This window comes from Castor canadensis, chromosome 11, assembly GCF_047511655.1.
Source record: "Castor canadensis chromosome 11, mCasCan1.hap1v2, whole genome shotgun sequence".
In the NCBI taxonomy this organism is placed as follows: domain Eukaryota; kingdom Metazoa; phylum Chordata; class Mammalia; order Rodentia; family Castoridae; genus Castor; species Castor canadensis.
Window position 1 is genome coordinate 61,408,731 of NC_133396.1, and position 17,990 is coordinate 61,426,720.

Here is a 17,990-nt window from a genome sequence, read left to right on the forward strand (position 1 = left end):
CCTCCGCCCATCCCCAGCAGACAGAGGCCGGAGGCAGGCTGGTGCAGCGATGTTTAATGGCAATTTGTATAAATCAAACCCATGCACATGTAGAAAGTGCTCGTGGAGCCGGCAGGAGGCCCCTGGCGCGCCGGGGAGCCCTCCCCGCGCGCCTTAAATAGATTCATCACTATACTCTGTATGTTACAGTATGTACAGCCCCCTGCCCTCTGGGGCGGGGCGGTCCCGCCACGCGTTCCTAACTACACCCCCTCCTTGCCCCGCAGTGGTGGTCAGAGTCGGGGTGACGGGGGAAGACAGGTCCTGGAAGGGAGGAAACAGACGCAAACATGCGGAGTGGAGTGGGGCACGGTCAGCTCCGAAACAGGAGGGCGCGCGCAGCCTGGGCAGCGGTGGGGACCGAGGCGGATACATTCAGTGACGCGTCGAACAAATAAATAAGGCAAGTCAGGAAGGGCCGTTGGTGCAGGCAGAGAGGGAGCTGTGAAGGGGCAGGCAGGGTTCCGTGGGTCACTGCTGGAGATGCAGGGTCGTGGGGCATGGCTCTTCTGGAGCCGGGACCAAAAGAGGAGGCACGACCAGGACAGGGGAGGAGAGGTGTTGGGAGCAGGTGGGGGCCGCGAAGGGGAAAGCTGCCGACAGGGCTCCCCCTGCCCCAAAAAGCCTCTCCCTGTTAAGACTGCCAGAGGCGCCCCCAGGGTGGTGAGAAAGGCGGTGGAGAGATCAGGTGGCCAGTCCTGGCTGGGGAAGCCCTTCCAGCTCCTGGTTCTGCTTCAGTTCCCTCATCCTGCGGAGAGACGTGGAAGGAGTCAGAGAGGCGGCTGGCGGCCAGGTCAGCCGAGGTGGCAGTGAGGAAGAGGCCAGTACCTGTGTCTGCAGCGCCGCAGGAATCTCATTATCTTCCGAGCTGCCTGGTCCTGCTTCTTGGTGAGAAAGGAGCCTCTGGTGGCAGAAAGAAATGAGGAGCCCTCCTAGAACCCAGGCCGTCTGAGTCCTCAGCCCCTTAGGAACCCCAGCAGAGAATGGCGAGTGGGCAAGATAAGAACAGGGAATGAGTATGGACCAAGCCCATAAGTACAGGGTTCAGGGCCAGGGCCTCACTTGTTGCGGGACGGCAAGGGGCCCGAGGGCCGGTGGGGAGGACCCGGCCTGCGGCGGTAGGAGCGGTAGTGCTGCTGGATGAGCACAGCCGCTCTGCGGCTCTGCTGAAATCGCTTCTGTTCATAGTAGCTTCGGAACTTGCTCTGGATTAGGATGGCTGCTTGGGTCATCTTCTTATAGAGTGCAAACTGCAAGGAAGAGAAGGGACAGGGGCTGAAATGGAGAGACGGAGACCCCAACCCATGAGGAGCATCCCAATTAGGCTGATGCAGGTCTTTATCCCATACACTGCCACAAGGCTGAATTTCATGCCTAATACCTTAAGTGCGATCCAGGTCAGCTTGTGGAGAGAGAAGGGGAGTTAAGGCTCCCCTTCTGGGAGCCTTACTGCCAGAGCATCTGGGTGCTCTGGCAGTAATGGGTGTGTGTGTGGTGGGGGGGAGGTTGGGCAGTATGTTTTCCAGAGGAGGGTCTCACCTGCTTGTACTTCCGGTAACAGCGCTGGATCACAGCTGCTGCTACCTCCTGCTGCTCCTTCAGCCTCCGGCCCTGAGGGAAAAGGTAGTCTCAGCATTTCACTGCCCACCTAACAAACATTGGACCTATCCCCCAACTCCTCCAGGGTCCCTTGACTCAATTCATCTAAGGCCTGTGTGGATGACTGTTCTTTCTCCAGAAGTCCCAGGAGCCCACAGGCACTGAGGGAAAAGGAGGTCCCACCATCTCAATGCCCGTCTAACAGACATTGGACCTGTCCCCCACTTCCCCTGGCTCAACATCATGTAATTGATTCTGAGGTCCCTTGGCCCCGACCTTGTACTTTCGGAAGGCTGTCTGGATAACTCTGGCTGCCTCATACAATTCCCGCTGCTCATGATCTGACAGTGTCAGCAGGGCAAAGTCACTTTCCATCTTGCCACTGGTAGATGCAGAGAGGAACTCTGCCCAGGAAGGTGCTGGAGGGATAGCTGGGCGACCTCGCTCAAAGGGCAGTTCACTGTGAGGGACAGGGAGATGGGATGTCATGGGGGCATCTTCCATCCCTTTAGTCCCACTTAGGGATAGCTGTGAAGGAAGGAACCTTCCCTCCCCACAGCCAGAGCCTGGAGAGAGTGGCTTCAGAGTTTTATCAGCCAGGCAAATTCCCTTCTCAGACACCCTAGGGTCTCAGCCAGAATGGAACTGTGGGAAGCCACATTCCTTTGAAGAAGAAATCTGGAAGCTTTGTCCTGAGCTGGTCACCTGGGAGGGGCTGAGCTGGGGAAATGGTCCACATTCTCCAGGTAGCTGGCCAGCCAGGACATGGTCTCACTGAGCCCTATGGCACCTGTCCGCTCCCGCATTGAGGCTCCAGTCTCAAGCAGCCCCACAAAGTCCTCTTGCTTAATCCGCTCTGGTGTGGCTTCGATGATCTGCTTGGCCAGTGAGATCATGTCCACCTGGATAAAGGCAGAAGCTGTGTGAGCCCTACAGGCTCCAGTTGCTCGATGTTCCTGCCCTGAGGGGCCTCTGGGGTACCAGGATGGAGCTGCCACTTCAGTCTACTCTACCCAGTTCCTTTTCACCACCAGACCCAGGCCTTAGGGACTGCCCTCTAGCTGAGCCTTTCTTGGCTACTGTTCTAGACTCATTCATTTATTCTTGCTGGCTCCCTCTTGGGGATACAGCCCTCTGTGTGGAGTACACAGAAGAAACACATACTCTCACATGGGGATTCAGGAACTGAAGAAATGGACTTGCTAACCTTCTAGGCCCACTGTCCCGCTTGGTCTGCACCATGACAACCAACTGGCACAACCTCTCCACAGACTTACCTTCAGCTCTCCAAGAACTAGCCCATGGTTTGCTGACCACATGATACCCTAGCATATGGCTCTGGTTTGGCCTTTGCTCCAGCCCTGAGGCCTATAATACTTCCTGCTGGCCACACTCCATGCAGCCTACTTTGTGGAGTCCTCCATGTTTTTTGCACTTAGACTGCTTCCAAATTACTCACTAGCCTCTGTAAAGCAGGTATGTCCCCAGATTCTAGCATTTGGCTATACCTAAAGATTCATTCTCTCATTCATTCATTCCATAAGACTTCCTTAGCTTTTACAATGTGCAAACCTCCAATGGCCTTTCTTCTCCAACTGAAGTCATACTCTCATTCTGCCTCATACAGCAGTCTGCCTCACCCTACCTCTGCACCCTGCTTTACTAGCCCTCATGATTCCATTAGCACAAGCAGTACCGGGATCATGTCCACCGCTGGTGGGCCATCAACATCCTCTGAAGCAGCCCTATCATCTGGGGCTGGCAGGAAGGCAGGAGGGGAGGTTGGGGACCCTTTAGGGTTGGTGGCTTCATAGTCCATGAGGAGAAGTGGGGCCTCAGCGGCACCAGAGGAAAGCTGGCTTGGAACCATCTCTTCCATAGTAATTTCAGAGGCTGGCAGAGGAGCAGCGGGAGGACTACCATCAGGGGCACTAGAATAGGCTGATGTGACAGAGAAAGTGCCATCTGACAGCTCCGAGGGTGAGGAGACACTGCTTAGACCTGTGAAGCAGGGGAATAGGGTGAGGGCAGCAAGAGCTATAGGCTACCATCAAGTCTACTACCCCTGTCTTTCAGTTTCCCTGCATGTTCTTGCTCCTGTTACCACCCCACCTCTGCCTCCTCTCCCATTGTCTCCTGCCCTTTGGCTTTGCCCTAGACTATTGTTTTACCCATACCCCTCTAGAAAAAGATCAGGGCCAGCCCTCACCAGTGTCTGGGCTGGAGGAGGGTGGTGATAGGGCAAGTGGGAGTTCAACTGAAGCCTCCTGTCTCTGCAGTTCCTCAAGGCAGCGGGCAAGGCGCACATGACCCCGGGAATGAGCCACAGACAGGGGTAGACGGCCCAGAGAGTCAGGAATGCTCAGCGCCTGTCGATTCCAACGGAAAAGGAGAACAGCAGCTTCCAGGTGTCCCAGAGCACAAGCCCACATCTGAGGATAGGGAGGTAGAAGTAAAGTCTGACTTTTTTCTCCAGGTGGCCAGGTCCTTAGACCCTGCTCTTTCCTTGCATCCTTCAAAGAATCTTCCCTTTGAAGCACAATTCCCATTGCCCCTTACCCTGCAGGCACTTAGGGACCCAACGTCCTCACCAGAGGGGTACAAGAGAAATGATCCACGTTGAGCGGGTCAACCTCTTGCTCTAAGTCCAAGCTTCCAGTCTCCACACTCCTGGAGGATTTGGGAGAACAAAACCAAGTCAGGGAAAAAGGGGCAAAGTAGGAACATCAGAAGAAAAGGGACTGGGAAGCAAGCTGCCTAGAAGTACTAAATGGAATGAAGCAGTTAGAGACTCGTTAATTTACGGGGCCTAAGAAGTCAGTGTCTTAAATCAGAAGACAATGATTCCTCCAAATGCTAGTCCTCTCCCAACCCACTCCCAGCTAGTCCCTTCCCACAGTGACCCCTGTTCCCTCTTGCAGGACTCCAAGTCCTTGTCCCCTGGCACTTCTGTCCCAATGGGTGCTCAGCCCCTTACTGTTCCCCCTGCTCACCGCCAGTGGCTCAGGGTCTCGATGAGGCGGGCATAGCCCTGGGCAGCAGCCAGATGCAGAAGGCTCATGCCCCGGAAGGGGCTTCCATGGGTCAGACGTTCAGGACCCCTCCAGGTGGATCGTGGGATCATGCTCTCCACCAAGACCACCACCCGTGCCTCGAACCCAGGACCCTGGCTTTCATCCTGCAGTACACACACCTATATGCAGAGACCTGGGTATCTGGTCACTTAGGTTGCCCTCCCAGCTTGTAATTCTGCTAGCTCCCTACATTTCCTGTTCCAGGTTCCCACTACCCAATGGCCCACTGGTTCTTCTAGTTGGAGTTCTTATGTGGCTTCAGTACTCCTACTCCTACTCCTACAGCCCACTTCCTCCTGCCACTCTGGTAATCAGAGTTTATATATCCTTGCCTATGCTGTGTCTCCGTATTGGCTCAGACTGGTGCCGTGTCCACACATGGCTTCTCCCCTCAAAAGAAAGTCTCTAACACTCTTCCCAGCCCTCTTCCCTCAGAGACCTGGAACTCACAGAGCTCCAAGTCTCAACTCTCCTGACCCCTCCCCCATCCTCTCCTTCACCTCTACCCTTCTTTATACCAGAAATAGTCTGAAGCCTGTCATGCCAAGAGGGTGCCCAGAATAGCCATTCTTGCCATGGGGTGGGGGTGGGAGTAGGGTGATGTCAGGGAGCAGGAGGACTGGCTAAGGAGGTTGGGGACAGGCAAGCAAGGAGAGTCATACATTGGAGCCATTCTTCCCTGCTCCCTACTGTAGACCACCACCTTTTTCATGGAAGTACCTGAATTGGAGGAGCCTCAGGACCCTGGCAAGGTGCCTGTCCGGCTGCTGCAATCTCTGCCATCCGTTTCTCCATCTGCTCCAGCCGCTCCAGGATGGACATGCGGAACTGGTTGTCTGCAGGGAATGAAGATGGGAGACTAAGTGGACAGGGTCTGGTGATGCCAGGAACACCACAACTGGACTTGCCCAAGGTCTATGGGGTAAAGACACAAATCATGTTGTCTCTTTTGCTACTCACCTTCTAAATGAAGCCTATCAGAACTCAGTTCTTAAACTAGAGTTCTTAATGCCACTCATGGTCTAAAGCCAGGATTCAGAACCAAGGCAGTCTTCTTCAAGAAAGAAGTAGCCAGAATTCTCCAACAGTCATCCAGCCCCAGCTACCCCAAATCACACATTGCACACCCTCCCCTAGTACTCTCCTAGGCAGAATGTTCCCTTAGTTTTTGCCCCACACTACCTTTGTTATCCCCCATGCCAGCGCTGAAGGATTCTAGGATCCCTCCTCTTGGTTAACCACTGCCCAAAAGAGCTCAGGGACTGATTTGAAAAGACCACCCTCTCTCCCTGGCCCCCCGCAGCTGCCCACAAAGAGGATGGTGCAGCTGTCCAAAAGAGGATGGATGGTGCAGCTGTCCACAAAGAGGATGGTGCAGCTGTCCACAAAGAGGATGGTGGGGGAGGGAAGGTGGCAGAGATGGATAGCCAAATCCATTCCTCCTTCTTCCCCCAACCCATACACAAATACACATGCGTACACATGTACCCACACAATCTAAGCTATATCTGTCCCCTCCTGAGATCAAACAAGGACAAGGAGGGGAGGAGATCAGAGCCAAGGGAAAACAGGCACAGAGTGAAGGCTGGGGATGTTCTGAGATGCCAGGATAGAAGGGGATGAATAGAGAGGTGACAGCAGAAGAGAGTAGTAGAAAATGATAGGTACAAACTCAGGTAGGATAGACAAGAGGACAGCCAAAAAGATAAAGTAAAAGTGAAGAAAGAAGGGACAAAGATAGTTGGAGTAAGTACCAATCAAACAATAAGAAAGGAAGATAAGAGCAAGGTCAGACACTGGTTCAAGAAGTGGGAAGAGAGAGGGAGGAGACTCACAGGAGAGATGGTGGAACCAATATTAGACAAAGGCAGAAAAACAAGGTGATGAACAGTCATAGAACAGGACTGTCACAGTAGGCAGACTCAAATCACACACAGGCAACCCAACACACACACTTAGGCTTTGTGACAAGAATGGCTCCAAAACTGAGGCAAGACTAAGGACCAAAGCCTCTGACAGAAGGAGAAGTGGTGGGAGACAAAGTAAACTGAAAGGATGATGGTAGAACTGAGAGGAACAGGTGCCAAGAGGAAAAGCCACAGAACAGCAAATCTTGGGAAAGCAACAGGGGGATTTAGGAAGTTCTCAAATTCCAGAAGAGACAAGCAGAAAAAGGAAGAAACAGTCCCAGACTTAGATAAACTGACACATACATGTACAGGTATATGTGTATGCCTCTGTGTGTTTGAATAAGAAAGTACACCACAATATTAGCAGTAGATATCACTGAAAATTTCCATTTCCAGCTGGGCATTGTGGCACATGCCTGAAATCCCAGCACTTCGGAGGCTGAGGCAGGAAGATGAAGAGTTCCAGACCAGTCTGGGCTACATAGTGAGACCCTGTCTCAAAAAACAAAGCAAATTCCATTTTCTACTTTGTGCTTTTCTACAATTTCTAAATTTCCTACAATGAATAGCTATCTTTATAATCAGAGGGAAAAAAATTGAAGTTTTTTTTTTTTGGTTTTTTCTAGTGATACTGATATTTGAATTCAGGGCTTTCTAGAGCCATGCCTCCACCATAAAAATTAGAAATTTTAATACTCATGCATAATGCCTATATATTGTTCTAGAAACTGCCCCTTGTCCTTCCTTACATAGATTCCATCTTTTAGAATGGAGAGAGAATAGGGCAAGAACTGGGATAAAGATGGCTCCAAGATTTACACTGAAGAGGTAGTGAGGACTGTTTGCTGCCACAGTCAGAAATGACCAATGAAACAGTGATAAAGCGGGGTCTAATTGTGGCCTCAAGGGATCTAGTAGGAGAATGTCATACTCAAAGGTTGTGTTAGTGTTAGAGGGCTCAGTACTCACCGTCCAGTGACAACCAGTCAAGCTGTGTACTAGGCAGAGACAGGAATCGGCGGGCTCGATACTCAAAGAGCACAGAAGCAGAGAGGGGTCCCTCCCGCCCTGCCACCTGCAAAGACACCAGCCCCACCTCGTGGGCTGGAGAGAGCAGGATCAGCAAAAGGACTCTTTCTGTGTCTCCTTTTCTGGCCATCTGTGTTAGAGCCACTGATGAGCATTCTACTCTCTTCCCCCCCCCCACTCCCCTACTGTGGGCAAGCAGGCACTGGCTTCAACCAGCGGCCTTAGCACTAACAGGGAGGGAAGTCCATTTATTCAAGAACTTTATACCTACTATGGACCAGAGAACTCTTAGATTCAAGACCCTGGAGTGAAGGATATTTTTATTCAGCAGTAAAGTTTGGAAGCTGAAGGTCAAGAGACACCTATATTTATGAACAATTTGATGGTGGTTACACCCTTTAATCCCCTAGACTAGACCCTAGAGGTCATGACCCTGTTATTGAGATGGAAGATAGGAAGGCTGTCTATTCACTAGCGGTGTCTAATAAGAGCTGCGTCCCAGGGTCTCAGTGTCTCTGGCCTTGAGGATGAAACTACGAGGCTTTAAAGACCTCAAGACCAGGGGCTGAGACTTTTTCTCCCAATCCCAAGCTTGTCTGGTCTCATCCTGTTTCCTTCTATACCTGGTTCAATTGTTGAGATTAGGAGAGAATACACCCAGACAGCAAAGCTATCAACCTGTTGGTCTCTGGGGTCTCATAGGAAGGCCGACTGTTGAATATAGGGTCAGGGTAAGGGAGGTGGCAAAAGGACAGAGAAGTCAGTCTAGCCCAGTGCTGTACAGAAGAACTCTCTGCAGTGATGGAAATGTTCTGCATATGTACTACCCAATAAGGCAGCACTCACATGTATGGCTACTGAATGCTTGAAATATGGTCAGTGTACCTGAGGAAATGAATTTTAAAATTTTCATTTTACCTGCATTGGAGGAGACCTTGGCTCCAACTAAGCCAAAGAGACTAGACAGAAATTAAGGATCCCTTTGGCCAAATGTCTGATTTCACAGGAAGGGAGGCCAAGGACACAAGAAAGAAGAAGAATTACCTAAAATCACTGGTAGCTAACAAAATTTCTTGGACCAGATCTAAGATTTCCTAACACCAAATGCCAGTCTCTTCTCCCTGCTAGGGGAGCTTGGTGCCCGACCTTAGGATTAGAGGAAGTCTTGGTGCTCTCAGAACAACCCATTTGTTCCCAGTGTTTCCTGGAAGCCTGGAGGGCCTGACCTGTCCTAACTGTCCCTATGTCAGTCCCTTCCCCTACTGTTCCCAATCCCCATACCAGGACAGTAGCAGCGTAAGACACCAGGTTGGACAAGTGAGGCTGGCACTGCGATGTGATCAAAGACACAGGAGTAATGCTCCGTAGCCTCCGTCCAGGGACCTGTGATGAGCACCTTGACCCCACCCTGCAGACAGAAGTCAGACAGCACATGACTGTACTTAGTATTCACTTATTCACTTATATAGATCCTTACAGAGTAGTACTGTATACCAGGCCCTGTGCTAGAGTCTGGGGGTTGGACTGGACCCAATTAGCTCACCAATCTATTTTTCCTCCCAATCTTCCTATCAAGTGGCTAAGCTGTCTGTACCAGGATATTCTGAATCTGCCAGAAATGGTAAACTCAAGGCCTCCCCAAGGATACCAGATAACTGTCATCAAGAGGAATTTCTGCTCTTGGGCTTTTTCACCTCACTGCAGTTCCTCCTTTCCCTGTCAGGCAGCATAAAGCAGAACTTCTCCAGGGCTGACCAGTCTTTCAGCTGCCCAGAGCCTGAAGTCACATCCCTACCATATATTTTCTTCTCCAGGCTGAATACTCCATTCCCTCCCCAACAACAATCATCAAGAGAATGAGGTTCTTAGGGTACTCTCAAAACCACACTAACACATGGAAGGAGGAGGCAGAGGGAAAGAGTTAGTGGGTGAGGACCATGGAAATAGAAGAGAAGGCATAGTTTACATGAAAGTGGAGGTTGGGAAGAAAACCAAGAGCCCATGAAGGGCTAGTGGTGTAGCTCAGTGGTAAAGCACCTGCCTAGCATGCCCAAGGCCCTGGGTTCAATCCTCAGTACCGAAAAGTCATGAAAACCACAGACCACAGAATAAGAGTTAATAAAATTCATTTTGGGTAATCACAATGGAAAAGATAAGCATGAGACTCACCTCTGGGTAGGACCACTCTGGAGAGAAGTCGGTGATGGTGCTAAGAGCAGGAGAGAGCTGGGGTGTTGGGGCAGGGATGGTTGGAGCTTCATCACTGATGAGTTCTCCCATAAGGTCTGGGAATGATGAGAGACTGAAGGGCTCCAGCTCGTTGGCCCCACCAGGTCCTCCAAACAAGGCCTCCCCTCTTGCTACCCTGCCTGATGGCTCCAAAGGGGCAGGTGAGGATGAGGATGAAGGAGGGGGTGAAGGTACAGGTGGGACTGATCCCTGGCCCCTGAGCTCCTCCCCACCATCATCATCTTGGATGAAGAAGCAGTTTCCTCTTCTCCCACTTATACCTGACTGTGAAGGGAGACCCCGAGAGGCTGCCTGGGGCTCCAGGGCAGCAGCAGGTTCTAGGGCAGGACAGGGGGTATGGGTAGCCTCTGCCTCAGGGAAGTCAGGGCTTACCCCTTGGCCCCCTCCATATGTCTGGCCCCTTTGGGGGCTGTTGAGAAAACGATCAGGGTCAAAGGCAGGGCTGGGAGGAGCTGGTGGGGCAGTGGGCTCAGAGCCTACAACCACAGCCAAGCTCACAGAAGGCCTAGAGTCAGCCTGGGAAGCCAAGTGCCCGGTGGGTGTCAAGCTTCCAGCACGCTGCTCCAGTCCTGTCAGGAGGAGGATAGCAGTGCCTCTTCTTGATGAACCCCCTCGAGAGGTGGGAGGGCTAGGTCTGATTTCTAGGGGTTCCGCAAAGCCTGATGAGGAGGAGGAAGAAGATGAAGATGGGGAGGTATGTGCTTTGGGGAGCTCTGGGGGAAGTGGAGTGATCAGGGGAGGAGGTTCAGGGGGCTGTGAGTGGGGGACAGAGGTCAGGGTTAGAGCTCGGGGCTCCACTTTGGGCGAGATGATACGGTGTTTCGTGCTGCTGCATTTGTGGGTAAGGCTCCCGGAACCTAAGCAGAGGTGGGTAGGGAGGAAAGAAGGGATAAGACACCTATGTCCTTCTCCAGCCTTCCCTTCCCCAAAGCCCCAGAAAGTATTTCTTGGGATTTCCCAATAGACAAGAGGTGTAATACTGATTGTGGCCACTGGGAGGCATCAGAAGTAAGTCTCCCTTCCCCATCCCTTTCTCCTCAAAATAAACAATACTGGAAGACTGCAGGGGAGCACTCTCAGCTTGGGGGGAGATGAGAGCACAAGGTAAAGGCATAGAAAAAGGACAAAAGAACAGAACCAAGGTAGTGCCAACTAGGAACAAAACTAAGGTTGTTGTAATGGTAGTGATGGTGGGCAGGAAATACTAAAGGTAGCCTGCAGAAGAGTATGGGCTGCCAGGACAGTAGAGCACAGAGAACTGGGGCCAGTGTTGCCCAGATGAGAAGATCTCCACTCATCTGGCTCATCTTCCTGGACATGCAAAAGACTTGCAAATCAGCATGCAAATCCCATAAAGACAGACACAGAGCAGTGTGGCCAGGTGGTAAGACAGCCCCAGGATCAGGGGAACACCCACCAAGGCCCCCACTGCAGAGACAGGCATGGGTTCGGGGTGCAGGCCTGGTTGGATGGGTATCCAAGATTTGTTGTACCAGCTGTTCCACAGAGAATTCCTCAGTTCCATTCCCGCAGCTCCACTTGATGCCATGAACTACAGGAGATTTGGGGAAGTGCTGTGGGATCCTTAAAGTACCTTGATGGCTCCTCTAAGCCCGTGACATGCTGAACAGAGGCCAGCAGCCTCAAGACTGCTTAGCCATGTAGCTCACAGCTGTCCTTCATTCCCTTTTCCATATTCTACACATTGGACTGCACAGGAAACCTAGCACTCCCAAGGGATGGATGCACCTTCACCCACAGGCTTCTGGACATAGAACCTCAGTGCCTTTGGGATGCCCCATTCTACTCTCCACTGGAACTCTATCTTTGCCCTATTCCTTACACATGGGCTTCAGCTGTCCCAACAGTTCCTCCCGGGACCACTTCAGCCACTCTCTTCGGTCATTGCTGATTGAACAAAAGATGGGACTGCAGCCCTTTCCACAATCTTCCAGGGCTGGGACGTTCAGGTAGTGCACAAGGACGATGTCAGGGTTCTGAGGGCACAAGGGCATACACATAGCCATGGGGACCTGGGGTCCAGTGGCTCAGCTTCCTGGTATTACTTTCTTCCTGCCCCCACCAAGTTACCTCCAATTTCTGGCTCTCTCCATCCCAACCCCCTCTCTCTTCTTCCCACTCAGAACCTACTCATCCTTCCGTTTCATTCTCTCAGACCCCATATCCCTCAAAGAGTCTGGCTCCCTGAGTATTCTGTCCTTACCTGGAGCAGCCAGTAGCAGCGCCGATGGAATGTGGGGACGATGGAAGAGTGAACGTAGCAGCCATAGAGACACTGCCAGGAGACAGGCTGGGGTGGGGGGAGGGCTAGTCTGCTCCCCAATTCTTCCTCTGTTCAGTCCCTTCGCAGGAATCCCAATCTTTCCACCAGTTCCTCTTCAACCCTCCCCATCCCTATCTATTTCCCACCCCTTTCAAATTTCAGCAGCCCCAAGTCATAGATGAGAGACAGAGAGAAGGGAACAGTGGAACTGCTGCCTTTCAGCAAGGGCCAGATTTCAGATATGGGACTATCCAGAAATCCAAGGGCAGAGCAAGAATATACCTAGGAGGAGGAACAATGATTTGGGAAGAGAAACCTGTATGTACTTAAGAGGATTACTGCTTGTACCCCTGAGGGAAATGCAAGAAGAGCAAGTGGACTGGCATGTGTGACCTAGGGCTGGGAGAGCTGGTCATAGAGGGAAATGGGAAGTAGAGATTGGGTCAAGTTATCAGTTAGCTGATCCAAAGTGAATGAGGGAAGACACTGAGGGGCAGCGATGACCCCAAGTCTGTCGGGGTGAAGCCCGGCTAAGGATAGAGGGCAGAAGGAGGCAGATTACTGGAGGCCTGATGCTCTTGGCTAAGGGCGGAGGAGGCAAAAGGAAGCAGATTACTGGAGGCCAGATGCTCTTACCTCCATGCCCTGGACCTTGAGCTTCATGTGGTCCTCTCGGGTAGTCTTCCCATCCTTCCGCTTCTTCCAGAGATAACCATCCTTTCGGTATTTCACCTTCTTGCGGTTGTAAAGTATGATGGAGCCATTCTGAGGCCTGGTAAAGGAAGGGTTGCCTTGAGTTCTGTGAATAGAACCCAGGACCCTTGGTACTCCTCACCTTGGATGACCTTCTCACCTTGTCTTTGGGGCACAGGACAGCCACTCATCATGCTTCTCAAAGGTGATCAGGTAGGATGCAATCTCCTGTAGGAGAGGAGGCACTCACGTGGATGTTCCCTTTATAGGGCTCAACCTAGCCTCTTGGTCATTGCCTTAGGGTCTTACTCTGAAGGGTTGTGGAAACTAGTGGAGGACACTTCCATAAATCTGGACTCAAAAAGTTCTCACTATTTTCTTGGTTCTTTTTCCACCTAGGATCTCATGTAGCCCAAGCTAGCCTCAAACTTGCTATGTAGCCAAGGCTGGCCTCAACCCACAATCCTGTTGCCTCAGCCTCCTGAGTGCTAGACTTATATGTAGACGCCCAACTTTACTGCCCTTTTAAGAATCCCAGGTTCTAACTCAGACAAAATCTAACCTTCTCTCCCTTCCCTCCTAACTGAGGCCTATAACTTGGGACCAGAATCAAATTCACCCTCCATTTTTCACATTGTGTATTATTTTACTTTTTACAAGTTCTACTTTTGTATCCATTCCTGAGGAAAAAACTTTAATGATTTGACACTACCAAGAATTCTAGGTTCTTCAGCTTGATCCCAAAGTTCTCCCAACAAGAGAACAAACCGTGGTTCCCATTATTCACCCATATTCTACCTACCATTTTGCCAGATGGGTCCACTGACTCCTACCTGAACATGCCCTGAACAGATAGCCTCTTCTTAGCTGCTACCACCATGAACCATCCTGAAGACTATAGCACTTACAATCACATGCATATGCACACCCCTTTAACTGACAGTTCTAACATCAAACCAATAATTATTGCCCACAACTAAGTACAAGGCACTATATGTGCAGAATTCAAAAGGTATATTACACAGGGAACTGTGCCCTCCAGAAGGAGTCAGATTCAGTGATGGTTAAAAGCAGCGGTTTTGAGCAGGACATGGTGGTACACACCATAATCTTAGCACTTTGGAGATTGAGGCAGGAAGATCTTGAGTTCAAGGCCAGCTTGGGCTACACCATGAGACCTTGTCTCATAAAAACAAAACAAACCCCTCCCCACAAACCAAAAACACTGGGGCTCTGGAGTGAGATGAACTATAAGAGGTAAATCAGTTTCCTCGTTAGGTTTTTTTGTTTTTTTGGTGGGACTGGGGTTCCTCATTAGTATCATGGGGGTAAGAACATGAGATAACATAGGCCAAGTGCTATAGCACAGTACTCAGTACATAAGAAATACTTAGGAGGTAGTAGCTGTTGTTTTTATTTGAGTGGATAAGCCAAAGAGAAGTGGGCTCCTACATGATCTATGTCTCTGTACATGATTCCCAAAGAGCTCCTATGATTCCCAAAGAGCTTAGGACAGTGCTCTGTACTGAGAAGGGTCCACAGACACAGAAATGCCTCATTTGCTCTTCAGCAGCCACTAGGCCTTGCTGGTCCCTAATCCCCCAAGCTCCCTAGAAAACCTCATTTGTATTCCACCGTAGCCGTTCTTGAGGCAGCAGCGGGCATCGAGGAAGACACTCCAGCAGCTTCTTGGGGAGGAAGATCTTCAGGTGGTGGCTGTTCTCTAGAGGAAACCAGAAGGGAGGACTTCATAGGGAGGATGCCCTGGCATCTCTATGAGGAAGCCCAGGGGAAAAGGGCCAAAGGCCACACAGAGCACTGGGAAAAACTGCAACCAGGAAGAGAATGGGGGAGCCAAGAATCAGAGGGCCACTCTGTGTGTGTGGGGAGAACATAAGGCTGTGCCCAAACTGGGAACCTGGCTTGTGAACTCACCAGCAACCTCAGTGGTGTCCTTGGTATTCATGGTGAGGGCTCCAGGGAGCAAGGTCACCCCCGGCCTGAGGGGCCGGGGGGAGGGGGAGTCTGTGCTGGGAAGGGAGAGAACAAGGTCATGGCAGAAGCCCCTATATTAATCCAGGATGAAAAGCATGGGATAGAGGAAAGGGTTTATTACTGAGTCTTGCCATCTGGGAAAGATGAGGAAAAGAGAAAGGGCTGAACTATGATGTGACAGTGGAGCCAGGAACTGGAGGTGAGGGAGAACTCAGACATGGTGCCAGAAACATGTCAACGTGAGTGGGGAGACACAATGGAACAAAGCAGAGTGATCAGTCAGTGAGGAAGAGAAGGCTGGCGGGGCTGGGGCAAAGGTGGGTCAGGTGCTGGACTCAGGGCATCAGGTCTTTGTAGGATGGTTTGGCCAAATAGCCTGGATGCTGGGGAAGGGCAGGAGATCTAAATTGGGGTGGAGAGCTAGGCCTTAGAAGATACACCCTGAGTTCCTTCTCTATTTGATTTTTCCAAGGGGAAGGGCAGGTCTGAGAATCTCACCTACTCTCTTTCCTCCAGATTGGTCAGGCCCTGGTAGAATTTAGGCTTCGTACTCAGGATAGCCGGTCCCTCTGCCTGGAGGCTACAGCCCTCTCCACCCCCAGCACCTTCTCCCCAAACGCCTCTGCCTCCCCTAGCCTCAGGTTTACCCTACCCCATCTACCGCTCTGGCTCCAGCTTTGAGCCCCCGCCCCTCTGGAGGAACAGATGGGAACTGGAGGAGGCTCTCAGCGCGGGCTCAGCCAGGTGTCCGGGGATGGAGAGGGGGAGGAGGCCTGTCCAGGCTCAGCGGTGTGCAGTGAAGCTGGGGTTGGAGTAAGGATTCCGCCCCAGGGCGCAGGTGTGCAGTCCCAGGCTAGGCAGCATGCCAAGGTGCAGAGCGGGAGCCGGGCATGGACTGCGGACCCCCGGGCAGCTCGGCACTCGGACACCTGGCGCTCGAGATGGACCCCTACGGTGGGGTGGGGTGTCCCAGTAGAACCTCCCACCCGCACACAGGGATGTCCTGGACTATCCGCGGGGCAGAGTCCGCCAGCGCGCGGCGGGCGAGGGGCAGCGCGGGTGTCGCGGTCCTGGACAATCCCCAGCACGCGCAGGTCCGCGGAGGGGCCCTTCGCCGAAAGGCGCCCCCTGGCGCGGGGGAGGAGGACGGAAGCGGAGAGGCGGGGGAAACCCGGAGGAGGGACGGTGGTCCCTTGCGCGGCTCTCCACATCGGGACCCGGTGGAGCTGCGCCCCCTGGCGCGGGGGCGGAGAGGCGGGCAAGAGGCCCTGGCTCTTACCTCCCGGGGTCCCGCGGGTGACGGCGGCAGCGGCCATTCTACCCTACACCGACCCCCCCCCCAGCGCCGGGTGGCTGCGGCGTCCGACGTCACTGCGCACGAGGCGGAGCCTTCCAGTTAAGGGAATCGGGGGTCGGAAGGGAACTTGGGGTCAGCGCCCGTGGAGTTCCGGGCCGGGCAAGGGACTGGAGGGGACTCCGCTCTCAGGGTCCTGAGTCGGCCTGCTGGGAAGCCCCTGAAGGGGCAATGGCGCCGAGGGACCGGTGTCCGGAGGCGGAAGCTTGGCCGACTGAGACTCCGGGCCCGGGGATATGGGGCGGCGGTCCAGGGCTGGAGCCCGAGGACCGGCGAGGAAGCTGGGCCTGTGCAGAACTCGTTGATTTTGGGGGCCCAGCCCAACCCCATTGTTGGTGGGTGTTTGAGAAGGTGATAGCAACCCTCCTTCCCATTAGCTTTCCCATCACTGCCTCGCTGACAGAAAGGCGACCCTAGGTTCTGCTTGTTTGCTCTTTAATGACAACAGTGAGAATAACACATGTCCAGGGCGGGGCCCCGGGGATAATCCGGGCCTGGGGAGTTCCCTTCGGGGACGGTTGCGATGGGAGCCCAAGGGGGGGTCTGTGACTGCTAAGGGAAGGGAAACGCCCACAAGCCAGCAACGTGATGATTCTGGTGATGGGACTGGTCCTGGGCACGGATGGTTTCTCCTTACTCTTCAGACGCCAACTTCATCCCCCAGCGACTGTAAAAGGGATTTCTCCTGGCTGTAACAGTGCTGTAGGCCAGAGAGCTCAGCCGCCCCCAGGCACAGGCCCCCTCCTGGCCCGGAGGACTCCATGGAGACCAAAGCAGCTGTAGATGAGAAATTGAAAAAAAAAAAAAAAGGAACGGAAAGATCGGGCCTGGGCCGTGGTTCAAGTGGTAGAGTGCCTAGCAAATGTGGAGCCCTGAATTCAAACACCAGTACTCCAAAAATGAAAAAATTGGTCTCTTCTAGATTTCCTAGTCCCCAAGTCCAGGTACCTCACGTCTCTGGTTCTCACCTACTTTATTTTTGTTTCTTTCAAATCCAGCTATCTAACCTGGCTCTTGGCTTCTGCTATCTTCCTATGCAAGAGCAGGGATCCATATCACCTTCCACCACCCTACCAAGGTAGTTCCTCTCCAGTCATACCTGGGCCCCGCCAGGGGAGACAAAATGGTTCTTTTCCTGTGGATAGGTTGCCTTCTCTTCCAGATCAGAATACTCATTGGTGCTGGAGAATCCACTATCCTCTTCATCAAGCACCAGGGGCTCAGATGCAGCCCTGCAGCTGCCCCACTGGGCCTTCTTCAGCCTGTAGAGATTTTAGGCTTAGGAGAGAGGTACCTGGAAGTCAGGCTTTCTGCCTGCCTGCCTCTCTCTCTTTTGTAGATCTGAGGTTTGAACTTAAGCTGTGCATCCATGTCTCTCTCTATTCTTTCACCCTTCTATTCTGAAGTACTTCCTGCTGGGACCCCAGGGTGCTTCCATTTGACCTCCAATTCACCAATCCCAATTTTCTGCTCCCCCAAGACTGAAGTATTTGCAGTTTAGGTCACCACAGGTGACCCTTAGCTTTCCCTGACTCTGGGATGTGTTTTCTGTTTTCAGTGATCCAGTTTCTACTCCTTTCAGCTCATGTGGCTTGTCCTCCATCCCTCAGTTCCGCCTTCTTTACACATAGGAATCATGTTTCAATCTTACCAAGTTACTTTCTTTTTTTCTTTCTTTCTTTCTTTCTTCTCTCTCTATTTCTCTTCCTTCATTTCTCCTTCCTTCCTTTGTACTGGGGTTTTAACTCAGGGTCTACACCTTA

At 52.3% G+C, this 17,990-nt stretch overlaps 2 protein-coding genes across 26 annotated transcripts in view; both read right to left on the reverse strand.

The window, feature by feature from the left end:
* Positions 1 to 39: 39 nt before the first annotated feature.
* Camta2 (calmodulin binding transcription activator 2) lies at positions 40 to 16,241 on the reverse strand. 14 transcript variants are annotated; one of them, XM_074047088.1, is made up of 23 exons: positions 16,153 to 16,241; positions 14,814 to 14,908; positions 14,498 to 14,601; positions 13,039 to 13,106; positions 12,822 to 12,957; positions 12,126 to 12,197; positions 11,745 to 11,898; positions 11,319 to 11,453; positions 9,821 to 10,758; positions 8,933 to 9,059; positions 7,592 to 7,726; positions 5,433 to 5,548; positions 4,632 to 4,816; positions 4,230 to 4,308; positions 3,848 to 4,070; positions 3,335 to 3,639; positions 2,344 to 2,540; positions 1,915 to 2,098; positions 1,579 to 1,650; positions 1,421 to 1,441; positions 1,102 to 1,289; positions 868 to 942; positions 650 to 787 (listed from the first exon to the last, which is right to left on the reverse strand). In XM_074047088.1, exons 2-23 carry the CDS (start codon positions 14,842 to 14,844, stop codon positions 724 to 726), a joined length of 3,609 nt encoding a protein of 1,202 aa, XP_073903189.1. In that variant the 5' UTR covers positions 14,845 to 14,908; positions 16,153 to 16,241; the 3' UTR covers positions 650 to 723. The 14 variants fall into 14 exon arrangements, with proteins under 14 accessions (XP_073903195.1, XP_073903189.1, XP_073903186.1 ...); XM_074047085.1 differs by having other exon boundaries at positions 12,126 to 12,212; XM_074047093.1 differs by lacking the exon at positions 14,814 to 14,908 and having other exon boundaries at positions 9,821 to 9,936; positions 10,162 to 10,758; positions 12,126 to 12,212; positions 16,153 to 16,223.
* Positions 16,242 to 16,423: 182 nt separating this feature from the next.
* The window catches only part of Inca1 (inhibitor of CDK, cyclin A1 interacting protein 1), a 51,850-nt gene continuing 50,283 nt past the window's right edge, over positions 16,424 to 17,990 (reverse strand). For 6 of the 12 annotated variants that reach the window (XM_074047106.1, XM_074047103.1, XM_074047099.1 and 3 more), the window contains 2 exons: positions 17,327 to 17,489; positions 16,424 to 17,004 (listed from right to left, as the gene is read on the reverse strand). In XM_074047106.1, coding sequence (XP_073903207.1) covers positions 16,861 to 17,004; positions 17,327 to 17,489 — 307 coding nt within the window. In that variant the 3' untranslated portion in view covers positions 16,424 to 16,860. The remainder of the gene's footprint in view (positions 17,005 to 17,326; positions 17,490 to 17,990) is intronic. The other 6 variants (XM_020161270.2, XM_020161273.2, XM_020161272.2 and 3 more) reach the window with 2 other exon arrangements.

Excerpts from the sequence above, each read along its gene's own strand:
- Camta2 (XM_074047094.1), bottom strand. The coding sequence starts at position 14,844 with ATGAATACCAAGGACACCACTGAGGTTGCTG. Across the intron at positions 5,549-7,591 it reads TGACTGGTTGTCACTGGACG|ACAACCAGTTCCGCATGTCC; the intron begins GTGAGTACTGAG and ends CATTCCCTGCAG. Across the intron at positions 3,640-3,847 it reads CTCCTCCAGCCCAGACACTG|GTCTAAGCAGTGTCTCCTCA; the intron begins GTGAGGGCTGGC and ends CCTGCTTCACAG.